At 35.5% G+C, this 20081-nt stretch overlaps 1 protein-coding gene across 1 annotated transcript; it reads right to left on the bottom strand.

The window, feature by feature from the left end:
• Positions 1 to 4014: 4014 nt before the first annotated feature.
• LOC111213648 (probable non-specific lipid-transfer protein AKCS9) lies at positions 4015 to 4566 on the bottom strand. Its single transcript, XM_022715449.2, has one exon. The coding sequence runs from the start codon at positions 4556 to 4558 to the stop codon at positions 4136 to 4138; it is 423 nt and encodes a 140-aa protein (XP_022571170.2). The 5' UTR covers positions 4559 to 4566; the 3' UTR covers positions 4015 to 4135.
• Positions 4567 to 20081: the final 15515 nt, after the last annotated feature.

Below are 20081 nucleotides of genomic sequence, written 5' to 3'. Positions count from 1 at the left end.
ATTTACGTCCAGATAGAAAGTAGAACCTTGACGACAGCATTGGGATGGGTGTATATGTTCACAACTTCAAAAATGCAGAGGCCTTACCACCGATGCGACCAAACGACCATCACCGGCGCTGGCATGTAAGTCTTCGCCGCGCTATCACCGCAGCAGGCTCTTCTCCGATTAACCACTCCGACGTCGAACCTTTTGCCGTGCGTCGTCTTTGAACACCGAATCTTCTTTCCGTCGCCTGTTACACCCCTCCTCAACCATCTCATCGTCGCAGGGGAAGGAAGATCCAGGTGGTGGAGACGTCTCACCGAAGTCACATGCCGTTGTAGGGAGGGCTCAGCCGTATATCTAGAAAGGGGAAAATCAGATCCAACCAAACCCTTGGTTCTAAAAGCGGACCCTCGCCTCCACCATCTTCTTTGGGTCTCACCGTCACTCCAGAAGAAGCTGGTATCCATCCCTGTCAACCTCGGAGAATCTCCGGAGGGGAATCGACAGCTCAGAGCTTCGTGCATATCAACCTAGGTACAAACAGATGCTGTGAGGGCAAAGAGACACCAAGATGGGAGAGAAAGGTTACACCTCTGGCGCCGATGAGCCAACGGTCGAAGCTAGGTCTCTGATGGTAGGGTTTTCGCGAGTTGGGAAAGAGAGGTTTCAAGGTTTCTTAAACGAGCTTTGCAAAAGGCACTGCGAAGAGTATTTGCGCCCCTTTCATTGTTTTCGAAGCTTGTTTCGAATACAAGTTACCAAGTTCGAAATCAAACCCTTTATCTCTGACTCATACGGCTTCAACACTCAGCAGATCCAAAAGAAGAAGGAAGTCGAGCTTTCGTTCGAACTACAGTATTTATTATTATATTTAGGTAATTAGAAATATTGTAAGATAAAAAAGAATTGACAAGCGGATAAGTTTTCTAGTTGGTGCAGTTGGAAGTTACAATATCGAGCAAACCCCATCCTTCCAGGCTGTCACTACCTCACTACTTTACTTAGCCTGAAACCGAATATTGACGTCTGGATAGAAAGTAGAACCTTAACGACAGCGTTGGGACGGGTGTATATGTTCAATAAAAAAATACAGAGACCTTACCACCAACGCGACCAAACGACCATCACCGGCGCTGCCGTAAGTCTTCGCCGCGCTATCACCACAGCAGGCTCTTCTCTGATTAACGACTCCAACGTCGAACCTTTTGCTGCGCGTCGTCTTTGAGCACCGAATCTTCTTTCAGTCGCCCGTTGCACCACTCCTCAACCGTCACACCGTCGCAGGGGAAGGAAGATCCGGGTGGTGGAGACATCTCACCGAAGTCACATGCCGTTGTCGGGAGGGCTCAGCCGTAGATCTAGAAAGGGGAAAATCAAATCCAATCAAACCCTTGGTTCGGACCCTTGCCTCCACCGTCTTCTTTGGGTCTCGCCGTCACTCCAGAAGAAGCCGGTATCCATCCCTGTCGACCTCGAAGAATCTCCGGAGGGGAATCGACAGCTCAGAGCTTCGTGCATATCAACCTAGGTATAAACACATGCGGTGAGGGCAAAGAGAAACCATGATGGGAGAGAAAGGTTACACCTCCGGCACCGATGAGCCGACGGTCGGAGCTAGGTCTCTGATGGTAGGGTTTTCGTGAGTTGGGAAAGAGAGGTTTCAGGTCATGGGAGAGAAAGGTTACACCTCCGGCACCGATGAGCCGACGGTCGGAGCTAGTTCTCTGGTGGTAGGGTTTTCGCGAACTGGGAAAGAGAGGTTTCTGGGTTTTTTAAACCCTTGTTCTAGGGTTTGGGTTCCCCTTATATAGTTGTCTTTAGTTTGGTTCTTGTCGGTTGGAGTAGGTGGAAGTCTTCCATATTCAGAAATGTGGAAGGTTCTCCTTATCGGAAATTTTCCATTTCTCGGAGCAAGGGGTGGTTCTTGGGACCGTTCCCTGGGTACCCGGTAGCGGGGATCTGGAGCGTTCTTTAAACGGGGACCCTGAGGTCAGGGTCCTACCTGGGGTCTGGAGGAAAAAGATACCTAAGTATTTTTCCTGAGTCACTACCTCACTACTTTACTTAGCCTGAAACCGAATATTTACGTCCAGATAGAAAGTAGAACCTTGACGACAGCATTGGGATGGGTGTATATGTTCACAACTTCAAAAATGCAGAGGCCTTACCACCGATGCGACCAAACGACCATCACCGGCGCTGGCATGTAAGTCTTCGCCGCGCTATCACCGCAGCATGCTCTTCTCCGATTAACCACTCCGACGTTGAACCTTTTGCCGTGCGTCGTCTTTGAACACCGAATCTTCTTTCCGTCGCCCGTTGCACCACTCCTTAACCATCTCATCGTCGCAGGGGAAGGAAGATCCAGGTGGTGGAGACGTCTCACCGAAGTCACATGCCGTTGTAGGGAGGGCTCAGCCGTATATCTAGAAAGGGGAAAATCAGATCCAACCAAACCCTTGGTTCTAAAAGCGGACCCTCGCCTCCACCATCTTCTTTGGGTGTCTCACCGTCACTCCAGAAGAAGCTGGTATCCATCCCTGTCAACCTCGGAGAATCTCCGGAGGGGAATCGACAGCTCAGAGCTTCGTGCATACCAACCTAGGTACAAACAGATGCTGTGAGGGCAAAGAGACACCAAGATGGGAGAGAAAGGTTACACCTCTGGCGCCGATGAGCCAACGGTCGAAGCTAGGTCTCTGATGGTAGGGTTTTCGCGAGTTGGGAAAGAGAGGTTTCAAGGTTTCTTAAACGAGCTTTGCAAAAGGCACTGCGAAGAGTATTTGCGCCCCTTTCATTGTTTTTGAAGCTTGTTTCGAATACAAGTTACCAAGTTCGAAATCAAACCCTTTATCTCTAACTCATACGGCTTCAACACTCAGCAGATCCAAAAGAAGAAGGAAGTCGAGCTTTCGTTCGAACTACAGTATTTATTATTATATTTAGGTAATTAGAAATATTGTAAGATAAAAAAAAATTGACAAGCGGATAAGTTTTCTAGTTGGTGCAGTTGGAAGTTACAATATCGAACAAACCCCATCCTTCCAGGCTGTCACTACCTCACTACTTTACTTAGCCTGAAACCGAATATTGACGTCTGGATAGAAAGTAGAACCTTAACGACAGCGTTGGGACGGGTGTATATGTTCAATAAAAAATGCAGAGGCCTTACCACCAATGCGACCAAACCACCATCACCGGCGCTGCCGTAAGTCTTCGCCGCGCTATCACCACAGCAGGCTCTTCTCTGATTAACGACTCCAACGTCGAACCTTTTTCTGCGCGTCGTCTTTGAGCACCGAATCTTCTTTCAGTCGCCCGTTGCACCACTCCTCAACCGTCACACCGTCGCAGGGGAAGGAAGATCCGGGTGGTGGAGACATCTCACCGAAGTCACATGCCGTTGTCGGGAGGGCTCAGCCGTAGATCTAGAAATGGGAAAATCAGATCCAACCAAACCCTTGGTTCGGACCCTTGCCTCCACCGTCTTCTTTGGGTCTCGCCGTCACTCCAGAAGAAGCCGATATCCATCCCTGTCGACCTCGAAGAATCTCCGGAGGGGAATCGACAGCTCAGAGCTTCGTATAAACAGATGCGGTGAGGGCAAAGAGAAACCATGATGGGAGAGAAAAGTTGCACCTCCGGCACCGATGAGCCGACGGTCGGAGCTAGGTCTCTGATGGTAGGGTTTTCGTGAGTTGGGAAAGAGAGGTTTCGGGTCATGGGAGAGAAAGGTTACACCTCCGGCACCGATGAGCCGACGGTCGGAGCTAGTTCTCTGGTGGTAGGGTTTTCGTGAGTTGGGAAAGAGAGGTTTCGGGTCATTTGTTTCGTAAGTATTATTGTTTCGTTCTTTAAGTGTATGAGATATCTAAATTGTACTTCCACTTTTTCATCAACTTGTATAAATAGCATTCTATCTTTTTCTTTTTTAACTCAAAATATAATTTAAATCCAAATCAGGAGAAACGTGTGTGTTTCAAAAATTGAGCAGGACACACACACACACACGCACACACACACACATATAAAATCAAACACTTCAGCATATAAGCTTCAACCATAACATGATGATTCATTGTTACATCAGATCTAGTTTGATTCTTTTATTTTTAATAATATTTTTCTTAGCAATGTCTTGAGAGATTTAACAACTAGGAAAAGGAACCTTACAAAAATCTAAGACTTTGCGACCGTTTGGAGAAGTAACATACATACTATAGGCTGGGTTTCGAATATAACCACAAAGACATGGTTTCTGCTCTACTAGTTTGTCGCAGCATTCTGTAGTCGGGTCTCCTGCCGTGGTCATTGCTGGTAAGCATGGGGCGAGTTCTGTCACAACACACGATTGTGCCACTTCTCCGAAACTTTCAACCGTGGTTGCTCTAATTGGAACAGGAGACGACATGGCGATTATCACCAATGTGATGACCATTAGAGTAGTGAACTTCATGTCGTGAAAACCTAGAAGGCTTTTTTTTTTGTGCACAAGAAGGCTTTTCTTTGCTTTAATTTTTTTTGGTCTTTTTATTGAAGTATTTGTGAGATTGGGATTTGAGGTATTCATGATGGTGAATGCTGGTATTATATATAGAGATGGGGAGATTTTATATCTGGTCGTAACGGACAAATATTTGTTCGACTTATCTCGTTGAAGAAACGCTCATGCAAGTGGCCATTACACTTGGCCATCATGCGGAAGAAGGTCATGAACCAGAAACAGACAAAATATGCTCACACAAGTTTTTTTTTGGTAAAATGCTCACACAAGTTTCGTGCAGGTTGTTGATTTAATAAACCAAATTCTGATTAACAGCTGTGTTTTATAAATAAAAGACAGATGTAGCAGACTAATTATTTATAAAAGACAGATGTAGCAGACTAACTAATCTTTTCAAAAAAAAAAAAATGTAGCAGACTAATTTTTTACCAGAGTATGACGTATTTGTGATAATTTGACAACAGTTACAATACGGTAGTCACAATTACGTTATATAAAAGTAACAAACGTTGCCATTACCAACTAAAACTAAGGGGGATTAGTGGGAGATTGATTTTTAAGGATTTGAAGAATTTGAAGATTCTATTGTTATTGCTTATATTATTCTTAAATTTCTAAAAAGTCTTGTGTTATTGGTGTGTTGATTTTATAATTCCATATAAATCTTTTGTTATTGGTACAACGATTTTCTAATTCAATTAAAAAAAATTTATTATTAAAAAAGCTGAGTATTTTCTGTTTTTTTAATTCTTTTAAACTATAGTGTTATTGGAACAATTATTCTTTACATTTTAGCTCACTAATCATATCTTTCAAAATACTAAAGTTAACCCATGTTTTCTCTAAGTTGAGATGACAAAAGCAATCATCAAACATGCATATACGTAAAGATAACCCAGAATTTTGTTTATCATAGAAAAACTAGAGATTCCACTGTCACACAGCAACCATCAAAATGATTTCTTTTTTTGAAACATTAGAAGCATATAAAACTTTTTTTTGATATATGTATCTTATTTTATTGATATATGTATCTCACCATATAAAATGTCACACAAAGAGTGACTATCGTGAGGTTTTAATTTTGCCCCTAACTAGACATAATCCGCGTGTATGTTCGGAGTGAGTTTTTATACTAATATTTATTCATAAAATAGTTTTAATATTTTGAAACACTATGATTTTTATCGATTGTAAAATGACAAATACAAATGTTGGTCTCTTATATATATCATCGTTGTTGAAGAGGTAACGTATTACAACTCATTTTTATTATATTTAAGATTTCATATAATTAAAAGGAAATTAAGTTTTACGGCTGACACAAATCACAAAAACCAAATAGACAACATCAATTATAAAATGACAAAATGAGATTAGGTTTTTCGCTCTCGATTTGTTTACTATTGACTCTCCATAAGTGATTTTATTTTCTACCTCTATAAAATTCTGTTTTTGTTCTAGTTTTGATTTTATAGATAAAGTTTTTTTTAACTTATTCTATGAATTCAATGAATTACATAAGTGTCAATTTAAAAAGATAGACATCTGTAAAAATTAGTCCCACTCTAGATACATATCTAAGAATAAAACTTTTGAATAAAATCACCGGCAAACTCTATTCATAGGTTAGTGTTCAAATCTAATATTTCAAGTTGTCATAAAATATAAGTGCAGACTCGAAATATAAATGACTGTCTCACCAGTTATGTCTAAAAATCATCTAATTCTACAACAATAAAATAAATTACTTATTTTATTAACCTACACTTTTGAGATATAGTTACTTAAAAGTATACCGATAAATATATATATGTATATATATGTACTTTACCTTTATAGTATATGTTTTTTTTTTTACAGCAAGACATTCACAGACTCATATTGACTATGTAAACCAAATCGGCAACTCCGCATCCATATGAACGACGAAAGACGGTTGTTTCCTAGCACTACGTGCCAAGCTATCCGCCCTTTGGTTCTCCGTTCGGGGAACATGGATGATGTCTGAGTTGAGGAAGCTTCTTCGTAAAAGCTTGATATCTTCCAGGTAGGTTTCAAATGCTGGCCATTCTTCTGGTTCCGAAACCATCTTCACCAATTGACAACAATCCGTTGCAAATGTAACCTGAAACTATCTTAGGTTCTTCATACATTCCATTGCTCAAATCAACGCCTCCACCTCCGAGTGAAGAGGTGATAGACACGCCCTTACATTCCTTGCTCCTAAGAAACCATCAAAACCTGGTAAGGTACTATACCATCCTTGTCCCGAAAATAGTTCATTCTCTTTCAACGAACCATCTATAAAACACTATCGTCCTGTAGATTTTAATGTAGGTCGGGTCTGTACTTGCCTCTCCCTTCGTTGATCAGTGTTAACCTGTGCTTCAGCCCAAATTGTCGATTCCAGTTCTGCTAATCTAAGTGTTTCCCTTGGATCAATATCCAGATTACTAAACACTTTATTGTCCCGACTTTTCCATATATACCATAATATCCATGCAAATTGGTGATCATCCATCTTTCGAGTAACTCGCCAAAAGAGATGATCCATGTTACCAAAAAACGAACAAGTTGGAAAAAAATTCGGACTCAATGGTATTTTAGATAGTGCCCACACTTGACGTGCTGGAGGACATTCAAAAAATACATGATTAATTGATTCCTCCGGGTCTCCGCATCGAGCACAACAAATTTCCCCTTGTATTCCTCTCCCCCGCAGATTCTTCATTACCGCTATACAACCTGAAACGAGTTGCCATAAAAAGTGCTTCAACTTCGGTGGGCACCGCACTTCCCAGCAGAAAGCTTTTAACGGATCCACTGTGGGTCCATAAAAAATCTGGTGGTTTTTCCTTATCAGGATAGACCCGTTCCACCTGATACCCTGATTTGACTGAATATTTCCCATTATTAGTGAAATGCCATCCATTCCTATCATCCATCTGATGTCTACTTAATGGATACTTTCAATAATTTGTGCATCATGAGGATCCACCAAAGCCCTTATTGCCTCAAGATTCCAAGTTCGGGATTCCAAATTAATGAGGGAATCCACTGTGAGATCCGGATAACTGTTGTGAAGATTTTTGTTTGCTGGTCTCGGGCGAGTGGCTGAGATCCAAGGATCATTCCATACTGAAATAGATGAACCTGTTCCCACCTTTTTAATTAGTCCTTTACAAACCAGAGATCTAGCAGAGATCATACTTCTCAAGCCATATGACGGGGAGTAAGATCGGAACGGTTCAAGGGGTGAAGCATTCCTATAGTACCGTCCTTTAAAGACTCTAGAGAAAAGAGTGTTTGGATTCTCAATCAGCCTCCACAGTTGCTTTCCAAGCATCGCCGTGTTAAAATCCATAAGATCCTTAAAACCTAATCCACCATTGTCTTTAGGGAGGCATAACTTATCCCATGATTTCCAATGCATGCCTTTTGTGCTCCTTCCTGGACTCCACCAAAATTGAGCTACTGCACTCGTTAATTTTTTAACAGTAGCTTTTGGTAATCGATAAACAGACATGACATGATTTGGCAGAGCCGTAACCACCGACTTAATAATCACCTCCTTCCCACCTTTAGTAAAATATCTAAAATTCTATCCATTTACCCTATTATTCAAACGTTCTTGAACAAATCCGAACACTTGGACTTTAGATCCCCCAAGGCTTTCGGGTAACCCTAGATAAGATCCCATTCCTCCTAAATTCTGAATACCCAAAATATCTCTCAACTCTTGTCGACTGGACTCTTCAATCTTATGTCCAAATTGAATTGAAGATTTCTGAAAATTTATTTGTTGCCTGGAAACAGCCTCGCACTCTTTTCGATATAATCTTGTAACCTACATTGCATAGACTTATCGGCTGTAGTTCCATCATCCTTGTAGGTCTCTCTACTTTTGTAACAACATCCTCCAGTTGTCCTTCATGATTTTCTGTCCATCCTGCCGCAATTGATTCCATAAGCCCCTCTTGGCCAATCCATCTCTTACCAAACCTGAACTGACCCGTTTTTTTCCTTAATACCTTATCCTCCAAAAAAGCTATCACAGGGCGATGATCAGAGCCCACCATCCTCAAATATTCTGTGTAAGAACATGGGAACAGTGTATGCCACTCCTCATTTGCCAAGGCCCTATCCAATCTACACCTGATCGTCATTGCTCCTTTTCCTTTACCTCTCTTTGCTTGCCATGACCATTTATTACAGCGAGCCGAAAATTCTAGTAGACCACTATTCCTTTTCATATTGTTAAAGGGTATGAATGAGGTGGCACTTCTTAGGGATCCCCCATCCTTTTCATGATTTCCAGTAATCTCGTTTAGATCTCCAATAATAAACCATGGTTCAGAGCGTGATAATCTATACCGAGTTAGTCTCTCCCAGACCTGTTCTCGTAACTTTTGCACCGGATCTTCATAAACAAAAGTAAGAAAAACTTGTTTTCCTTTGACCACCGCTTCGATATCTATGATTCTGTTGCTAGAATATAAGATTTGAACTTGATATTCTTTATTGTAATAAAGAGCTAAACCACCACTTCTTCTGTTTGGATCCACAGTAACCAAACTATCATATCCAAAATGTGATTGGAATATTTGTACAAATTCAAAATCCTGTTTCGTTTCAGATAAAAATAAAAAATCTGGTTTATGTTGATGCCATATCTCCCGAAGATAACTTATAGTCTAATGACTCCCCAGTCCTCTACAATTCTAACTTAAAATATTCATATATAAAATATATATATTGCTCCTTCGAGCCAGTAAATACAGGTTTAATGATACCCACTAATATAGTAATCTCAAAAAGCCACTTCCACCATATTTGCGTAATACTCAAGTAATCGCCAAAACTTGATAAACCAAAACCCCAACGTCTACGATCAACATTCTGGTGGCCACCAATTTGTGCGTTTCTTCTAAAAAGCTTCCAATAACGAGTGAACTTCATCGTTTTTATAGTATTTACCACAACCAAAAAGGGGTTATAAGGTAATAGAAATAAACTCCATAATCTCCGGCAAAAATCAACTGGAACAAATAATTCCACAAGAAATACCCTACTCCAAGTATCAAATAACACCTTATAAAAATTGAGACAGATAAACTTCACGTTAAATAAGACCAATGATCCCTTCCACCCATTGTGTAAATGTATTTTCCTTAATTCCAATAGCCAATACCTCATGGCATATTCCACATGAGCTTCAATAAAAAATTCTTTAAAATATTGCCATATATATCTCCGCATATGACCGTAACACATTTGTATGAACATTTTGGTATTCAAGCGAAGGATCCAAAGGCTATAATAGGATCTGAGGAACAAACCCAACCTCAAAATCAAAACCGACGATCCACTCCACCAACCAAAAACCAAATTTACCCACTGCAACATCAATAACCATGGGCACCGAGTGCCCCACCTGAAGACAGTGCGTAAACAGGCCATCTTAAGGAAGAAGACCCTATGATACCAAGAATCAGCAACAATATAATATATATAAAGCAAAGCACTCCTGTTCCTCATGTATCCATAACCCAGCCACATCCCTTCAAACCAACTATAAAACCTCTATATACTTAGGTCCATCACCCGTAGCATGCTTCAGTTCTCTCACGAAGAGACTAGAACCTACAGTAACAAAGCCAGACTCCATACACACACACCACCAACAAAAGAAAATACCATTTTTATTCCAGAACTTAAAAGATAACAAGAACAACAATTCAAAAAGATAAAACCACAGACCCTTGAAACCAAATAAAACTAAGAACTATTTGATTTATTAAATGATAAACCAGAAAACTTTAAAAATAATCATTTATTTATATATTATTTTGCAATTAATTAATTTATAATAAACTACATAAAATACAACAAGTTTTTTGGTCAACAAAACTACAACCAATTAATTATATAGTTTTGTAAATAGAATCTTTAATATAGCTATTTACTAAATCATAAATCATAATCCCTTTATTTCATAATAAGTATCATTCTAATATTCTTTTCTTGTTAACCAAAAAATGTCACTTTATAATTTCAATACAAATTATACTTATTTTCAGCTGAAAATTAACTGTAAACTGCATTGATTTTAAAACTAACTAGACCATGACCCGCGTGCTAGCACGGGTATGAATTTTTGGTTATTTATTTAACTAAATGATGTATTTGTAATATTTAATGTATTATATTCACCAAGTAAATAATTTTTTGGCATCTTAAACCATATATTTATGACGAATATTTGATATCATATAAAAATAGAACAAACAGACGTAATTAGAGAATTCTAGACTATATATAAAAACAATGGTTATTAATGTAAAATATGAAGAAATATTATATTATAACTTAGTATGACATAAAAGATTGTAAATTAGTTATACATGTTTAAAGAAAATACAATTATTTTTAAACTTCTATGAAAAATTTAACATATAAAAAAGGGCGATGAATTAGTCATCAAATTGTAAATAATTTCATAATTTTTATTAATAATAAATTATTTATAGTCTCGGTTTTTTGTCAAGATAATTATTAAATGTCCATAATATTAATATGTTAAAAGGCCATATGTCCATAACATTAATATGTTAAAAGGCCATATTATGAAAGCCCATGTTGTAACCGTTTTTTTCCGGAAAGTGTAACAAAAAATTACATTTAACTCTTCATTTTGTTTAAGTTATGTGTCGGTAAAAGATTAAAAAATCTCTCTATCTTTTTCAATGTTCAATTTAAAGCTTATGATGCGAAAATCATACGCAAATATAGGCAATTGGTTGGAATCTTTATATCTTTATATTCTTACAAATTTTAAATTTATTGTTTCCTCTTCTGCAAGCAAATCAATTACCAAAGTAATAGATCAATTGGTTGTAATGAAATCTATTCTTAAAATTTGTGTAATTATGGTTACAGTTTCTATATTTAATAGGTACATTAAAGATACGACATTGAAGATATTCTGTTTTGATTAATAGAAGATATTGCATTTTGAGTTTGTATTTATTGATTTGTTTTTTTTATAAAACTTAGAAAATCAATAGGATGATTGGTTGGTTGATACATCCTATAAGGAAAACGAAAATTATAGGTGGTTTGAATATTGTACATTGATCGATGCATGATGTAAGTTGACTATATAAAAATTGAGCATTATCATTTCAAACTAAAGTATAGGAAGGTTATATGCATTTGTTATATTGTAGTTAATATATTTTAAATATTACATACGTCAAGTGATTCACGTTTTCATAAAAATAAAATTCAAGTTCATTATTGAGCCGTACTCATCCGTAATAAGCTACGTTAAATATGATGTATTTTTAAGTTCATTTAATGATATTAAGTTTAAATTTGATTATGGAAAACTCATTAATTTAACTGAAAAGACTAGCATTAAAATATGTAGGTTCGTTTAATGACATTAAGTTTAAATTTGATTACGGAAAACTCATCAATTTAACTGGAAAAGACAAACATTAAAATATGTAGTTTAATTTAATTCTCAGTGGCATGAAAGTGTAAATAAGTTAAAAAACTTAGGGGTATTCTTTAATGTGTACTTCTCTTTTAATAATATATAATTTATTTATCTCCAAAACTATTAGGTCAAATTGGTGAAATTAATAATAACTTGAATACATTTTAATCACTTTCTTAATCTATGTGAAACTGTTAAAGTTAAGAAACGGAGGGAATATATATCTAATCAATCCAGTAATTTTCTGGGCTTACTAGTGACTTGCGTTAACACTGTACCAGTAAAAAAGATAATTAAAAATAGGTTAGATAACCTACTACAGCGTGATTAGATAGAGTGATTGGATATGGTAAGTACTCTACGCATCTCCAATTATTTTTACAGTAATAAAATCAAGAGAATTTGGTGTGGATACACCCAAAGACTCAAATAACTTTGCCATATACCCTTGTTTTTAAAAAAACAATTTCATGACCATAATACCTTTGTGTCTCTAGATCTCTCTCTTCTCTCTTTCTTCTCTATGTTCTAATATCCTTATCTCTCCTACATCTCCTTTTTATGCAAGCATAAATTAAATAACAAATATCTATTTTTTACTCTAATTCCATTGACACCCATAATGCTAATCTTATTATCTCACCACCAATTCAACTGTTTCCAATTTCGAATTACAATCATTTTTTATAAGCCTCCAATCCCAATAATAATTCTGTGTCGTGGCATTTTCCTGAGGTAGTTAAGTGAATTGCTGACCTTGACGAGTTCGTCATCTCATCGAAGAATCTGTTATCTCTGTTGCGAATTCATGGAGAAAAGGATCGGAAGATCTCGGGAAGAAGAAAGCTTGAAATCTACATTCTTTTCTTTAGATAACATATACGTTAATAGATATTTCATTACTTACCTGCTTTTATTTATATTTTAATGGATTCTTAATCGATATATGGAGTGTTAGTTGTTTGGGGCTATTTGATAGATAACTGGTTAGCTGTTAATAGTTTCTTTAACCGATATATGATTTGTTAGTCGATACATTTTGTTTGATACATAGATTGTTAGATAATACGAAAATTATTATCTGATATGTTAGTTTATATGTAGCTTGTTACCTGATATGTAAATATTTAGCTGATACATTATTTGATATCAAATAATAAATATTCATTATTAAGTAATTGATTCTTTTATATTGATAAAAAATTTTGTAGTCATTGGTCGTCCAATTGTTATATATTTCTTAAAGAGTCGATAATTTATCCAACTGATATGATCCTTAACAGATAACAATTAAGTAATTTATTTATTATATCAATAAACCGATAAATGTGATATTAAGAACTAAGATGAGTTTGTCGGAGGATAAGATGAAAAAATAGAATTGGCGGTGATTGAGAAATTCAGAGATTGTGTGAAAAATTGATAAATATCTCTTAGTGTTCAGTTAACATAATGTGTACCTTCTAAATCTAGAGTTACATGTTTTTGCTAAAGCAAAATGGCATTTTCGTATGAACAGTGTCAAAAGTTTACTATTTTTTGGATTATCTATAGCTATGGATATTCTGTCAATTTGGATCTTCGATGGATATACTATACAAATTGTCTCTAAAATCAAAACAATATGTTTTAGTAACAAAATCTAAACCTATAGCCCAATATCTTTAGTGTTTAAATAAAAAGAAGCCCAATATATTTTCATTTATAAATCAACTAGGTTAAAATCCGGGTTTGGCGCAGGATGAACATTATGTATACAAATGATTTGTTACATATTATTATTTATTTTTTGTTTATTTACTTATTATATATATATAATTAAATTAGAGCTAGCACATAAATCAAAATAATAACTCTTATTTATATATAATATGTTTTGGTAAATAAATCAAAATAATCATTTTATTTATTTTATATAGTATATAATTAAATTTCAATGATACTGATCTAGATATATAGTATATTTTAAAATAAAATATTTATTAAAATTTATATAATTGCTGTAACAGAAGATTAAACAATTAATCACAAAATTTTTAATGTGAAATTTTTCAGTGTAAATTTCAAAATTAAAATATTAAGGTCTCAATATATTCAATTTAAATTTCAAAATTAATATAATTACTTATTTTATATGATATCTAGTTTAATTCAAACAATAAATAAAATATATATATATATATGTATACATATATTTGATATGAATATCTATTAAATGAGACTTCATATTCATACGATTTTATGATCATTTGTATCTTATAATAACATAAAAGGTTACCACTAATCACAAAATTTTCAATGTGGAAATTTTATCATTTTAGTAATTAATAGTCGTTTAAAAAATTTAAAATATGTAATATAAGAAAAAACCTAAATTTTTATTATATTCTTAATGTGATTATTTAATTTATTTTAATAATACAAAATTAGAAAAAAAAAGAGATGCTACAAAATATTTTATTAGATCTTTTATCATTCATAATCACTAATTTTCATATATATGTTAATTATATTAGGAAATACCGTAGTTTTTATTTAAGAAAAAAATGAAAAGTATTATTTTGTACACTACTAATCAATTTGATATTTAATTTAATTAAAAAACATAATATATGTTTAGATGGACCAATCTATTTTCTAAAGATTTTAAGAATAATCCTAGTGATGACATGTGGCTACCAAAATATGTTGTAATGTTTTTCAATTAATATATAAAGAATTTTTTTGGGATGTTTATTTTGTGCTTTTTAAATTTTAAATAATTCTACATTAATCAATACTATTAAAGCAAAACCATTTTTTTATTCACTTACAAATAGTCTAGGTTGGAAACATTACATTAATTTAATTTCCTCTTATTTCTCCTCCAACTAACTTATATATACATCATATCTAAAATATTATTTTAATAATAAGATATCTAAAATAGTCTTAAATATCTTTTTAAGATTACACTTAATAATATCTTTTAATAGTTTATACTGAAAAGTAAATATATATTTGTTTTTGATATTTACTTTTAAATAATAAAATTTGTAATAAATATTAAATATTATTATAAATGAGTATTAATTCATTTTTAATTTATAAAATAAGAAATATAAATTCTATAATATTTATATATACATAATTCATATTCATAATTAAATTGGTAATTTGTATTCATAATTAAATTGGTAATTTATAGTCATAATTAAATTGGAAGACCAATTAATAAATATAAATTATTTAATCCATTTATTAACTATTTTATAAATTTTAAAATTCAAAATAATTACATATACAGAATAACATATATCTATGAATTTTAAAAACTACTACAACTTATTAAAATAAAATATTAAAGCAAGATATTTAAACTAATAAATAGTTTATATTTTAATATACATATTCAAATTAGAATATTAAAGTATAAAAATGCAATATTATTTAGTTGGTATTAATATTAATCAATACTATTAAAACATAACCACTTTTTATCTACTTACGAATAATATATATTAAATTATTACTAGATTTTCTATAAATGATATGACTGAACATGTTATTATTGTTGGGACAGATGTCTCGAATACCATGTACAGATTTATAGAATACGGTGTACAACGTATACATTTTAAGTCGTACAACGTAATATACATTATAACATTATAACATTAAAAGCCGTGCACCCTAATATAACATTATAACATTAAAAGGGAGATAACATTTTCAACATTAAAACGAATATAACATTAAAATGGAGATAACACTAAAACGGAAACTTCCCAAAAGGCTTTGATTAAAGCAAGTGAGAAATATTGCAACATATCCAAAAGAGCCTGCAGTTTTTGCAGATTCCTTCAAATGTGGAGTCTTGATAACGTTATCATCCAGAAATTTGAATGTTGCACCGTGTGAGTTCAAATATCGCGCATGGAACAAAGACAATATGGACTTTAGCTCATCTCCCATCTCAAATATGGCATCGGACCTAGGTCAACATGATTCGCGGTGAACTGTTACATGGCTGGCTTTCATATCTTCACCAATGCATACATAGAATATGCCCACGGTAGGGTTAATAGTCCATGCGTAGGGATATTGGGCTCCAAAACTTTGATTCCCTCCTCGACCCCTAGACTTGTTGATCGGTGGAGACCTTCGTAGTACACATCGTCTATGTTTTCAACCTCAACACACTTTAGGAAGAACTGCCCAAACTTACCATAATTGCTGATTTCACAGAGAGTCACATTGACCGTAGGAGTCATGTTGCACCTCTTTAAGATGAATGGTTCATGGACAAGTTCGTATCCGCGTTTACCAGCACACATGAAAGCTCCAAGGTACCATGATGATTCCTCTCCAAAAAGCTCAATTATTTTAGACATGATTTTGTCAGGGAAATTTGGGAGTGTTGGATTTGCCATCCTGTTTTCAAGTTGTGGAGGAGAGAGTATTTTTGTTGTCCGATGAGTTTTCTTGTTATTTGATAATCCCTACTTAAAAAGAAGACTTTGTTAAATAAATTTTGTGAGTTTAATACAAAAGTTATTGTTCCACCTAGATTTGAAACCTAACCACGTACCGTAAAACCTGGCTAGAGTAATGAGGTTTTGCTTCCCAAGAAGGCAAAAAATACTTTGGTTTCACATAATAAATTACCATAAATTAAAGGAATTGGAAGCAAATCAATTTTTTGCCCAAATAAATTGCCATAAATTAAACTAATGTTGGTCCATCTACTTTTGAACTTTCCCTCAACTTTTCAATATAAATACATTACAAAAGAGGCTAATTAATAGATAATTTAATATAAGGGTTACAAGACTACAACTAGTTCCAATTTTGCATTAAAGGGAAACTTATAATTGTACTTAGAAAATGGCAAACATTAAGTTCATGATAATCATTACTTTCCCCCTCACCAAAGCCTAGTATCCCTAATAGGATGCATCGGGTTGAAATCACGGAAGAAAAAACCAACCTCCTTGATACAAAGGCAGCGGTTGCACATGTCCTCACCCTTGATCTTCTCAATATGCCATAAAACCCAATATGTATCCCAGTGAGGAGTGCAGCGGCAACTGTAGAACGATGGTAAATCATTCGACACAAACTTGTCCCTCTTCGATACAAACTCATCATTATGAGACATGCCCCAACCCCAATGTTGATCTCAGACTGCCTTCCCAATCCTCACAAGGAACGACTTGCAGATCGCTCTCAGTCTGTACAGATCTCTGAATGAGTTACCTGCAACTCGTTCAACCACCATGGCTTGAGTTTCTTCTGACAGCCCTTGAATAGGAAAATAGGACATTTTCTGAACTAATTGGTGTTATTTATCTTGTTAAGTTGCAAACAATATGATAACAGTTGTTAAGTATAAATAAGGACTCAAAATGTATAAATAAAGACAACGAAAAGGTGTTTTGTGAGAGAAACCATTATAACACGTCTTTAAGATCTATTCATCCTTATCCTTACATGTAGCGTATCTTTATAATTACTTTAACCTAATCCTAATACGTTGCCCCAACTACCTAATAAATTAACAACATCTACACTATGCAACAAATAAGTGTACACACCTACGTATTCAACTAGATCTTCAATGTTTGTTCTAAAAGGTGTACACCTTAAGTTAACTTTATCCTTACTATTCTTTTAAGTTTATACATGGACAACAGCCACATATGACCATTAAATTAGGTGTAAACTTATAGATGTACATGTGCATATGTATTGTACACCCCTGATATTATGTGTGTATGTATTTTACACTCCTCATGTTAGTGGTCTATGTTGCAGAAACCATTAATGGTAGAACGTTAACCCTTAAACCATTCAAGTTTAGAGATATTTAGTTTGAGTTATAAGTACACCAAAGGGTATTAAAACATAAAATATTTTTAAGTTAAAACTTAAGCATTAAAATATAAACACAATTTGAGTTTTAAGTACACCCCTATTGCCAAATAAAGTCACTCTGCCTGACCCTGGTTGGCAACCTCAGGGTTCCCAATGAATTCTTCATAGGTGTCATCACGTATTGCTGACGGAATTTATCTACCATTTTGTCATCGATCTGCGCCATGTCTTGATAACTACATCCCGCTGCATGCATTTCAATGAATTTAACCGCGCACGGCCCACAGTCACCAGATCTTTCATTTTGGTAGATATTTTCGGGCCGAATCCAGGTAAATACACCGTTTTCATACCCTTCATCTTCAGGTGGAGTCGAGACGTTAGGAGGCAGATACGCAGCTAACACATATGGCAATTAACGTAGTAGAGGACTCATGTGCTCCACAAATCCTGCATCAGACTCGTTGTGCGTTATTTTACATTCAAGGATCTCCACCTGTTTGGAATGTAGGTTGATAACAAGTCCCATCCAATGATCCAATTCCCACAGCATCGGGATGTACACCCTGTCAATGTTGCGAAATAACTCCATCTTCCAATTCCTTTAGCATGATTTTCCAGTAACAAAACATTTGGCTGGACCTGCCCAGTCGAAATTCCGCTTGTATGTCGCTTCCTCGAACTTTGCGACCTTTGGCAGTATGCACGCTATAGGGTAGTGGTCCATTAGTGCGCACCACTGATTCAAGTAGAAACTTTCATGCCGTCTCCACATCATATTCAATAGAACGTGAATGTGCTACATATGATGTGTAAACAATCTATCATTAAGTATATAAAAAGCATGTCAAACAAAGTAGGTGTACAAATTCATCTAAATACCTCGGCGCTGACCCAATTTGTTGGCCTTGACAACGAGAGAAGGAACTGATTTGACACAGTAGGCCCAGCCAAAATTTCAAATTCCCTACAATTTAAAGGTTTAACAGAATGTTAACAAACAAGATACGAAAGGAAAATTTGACAATAGTCTGCAAAATAACTTACTGTTTCGGGTTCTCTTGGAGTATTTTTTGGAACTCTTTAAACTTCTTTACATCAACTTCAGCTAAGGGCGTATACTTTGGTTTTTGGCAACTCTTGAACAGCTCTTTCAGTCTCTTGTATGGGGTGTAAACTCTTCCAATCTTGGTTGACCTCTTCTGAATACGTTTCCCTTTACCCCTCTTGGTTGACCTTACATATATACATTTTCCTTCGGCCTCTTGGATTTTCGTTTGCTTTGTCGAATAATGTCGATTTAGAACATTCCCACCTTCGGGTGTTCGTGATTTAGCGGTTGGACCATCCTCTGGCGGTGTCTTGTAATCCTCGGAATTTGTTGGTGACGATGTCTCGTTGTTCTCCGGGTTTGTTTCATCCGGTGCAGATGTTCCAATTTCAGCTGAGTCAACAAAATCTTGCTGATAACACAGACAATGTCAACCTCAAAATGTTCATAGTCATTACAATTTGAGAAACTACCTGGGATGAGAGGACGTAAGTTTTAGGTTTCGCCAAAACTAACGCCAAACTGTTGTCGACCAACTCAGAATCCTCATGATCAACCCCACTTGCATTTTCCACCTCATGTGCTAATAAATTCAGCCATGTTGTCATCGGAGACTCTTCAACTGTGAGAAAACCATTATTTTCACCAACGAACATATGAAATACAGCCTTAACCGCTGTCGCAAGCTACAGATTTCAGATAACAAACAATAAAGAAGTTAAATTTGTAACAAATTTAGTCAACCATTAAAACATCAAATATGTACACCTATACACTAGCTGTACACCTAATTGTCTCTGTACACCTATGCATAGCTGTACACCTATACTGACTCCAATATTATTACCTGATCAGCTCCCAATATTGTTGCTTCTGGCGAGGGTGTTTGAACAGTTGGTGCATCATTGGCGACGACAGTTGGTGCATCATTGGCGACGACAATAGGTGCATCATTGGCGATGACAGTTGGTGCATCACTGGCGATGACAGTTGGTGCATCACTGGCGACGACAGTAGGTGCATCATTGGCGATGACAGTAGGTGCATCATTCGCGACGACAGTAGGTGCATCATTCGCGACGACAGTAAGTGCATCATTCGCGTTATTAAAACCAACTGTCGACTCATCTCGCTCACGGAAGTTGTCATTCATTGTCGTTTCATGATCGTAAAAC

This window comes from Brassica napus, chromosome A4 (assembly GCF_020379485.1).
Source record: "Brassica napus cultivar Da-Ae chromosome A4, Da-Ae, whole genome shotgun sequence".
Lineage (NCBI taxonomy): Eukaryota > Viridiplantae > Streptophyta > Magnoliopsida > Brassicales > Brassicaceae > Brassica > Brassica napus.
The sequence above is the reverse complement of the archived record's forward strand: the minus strand, read 5'-3'. Positions and strand labels throughout refer to the sequence as shown.

Excerpts from the sequence above, each read along its gene's own strand:
- LOC111213648 (XM_022715449.2), bottom strand. The coding sequence starts at position 4,558 with ATGAATACCTCAAATCCCAATCTCACAAATACTTCAATAAAAAGACCA.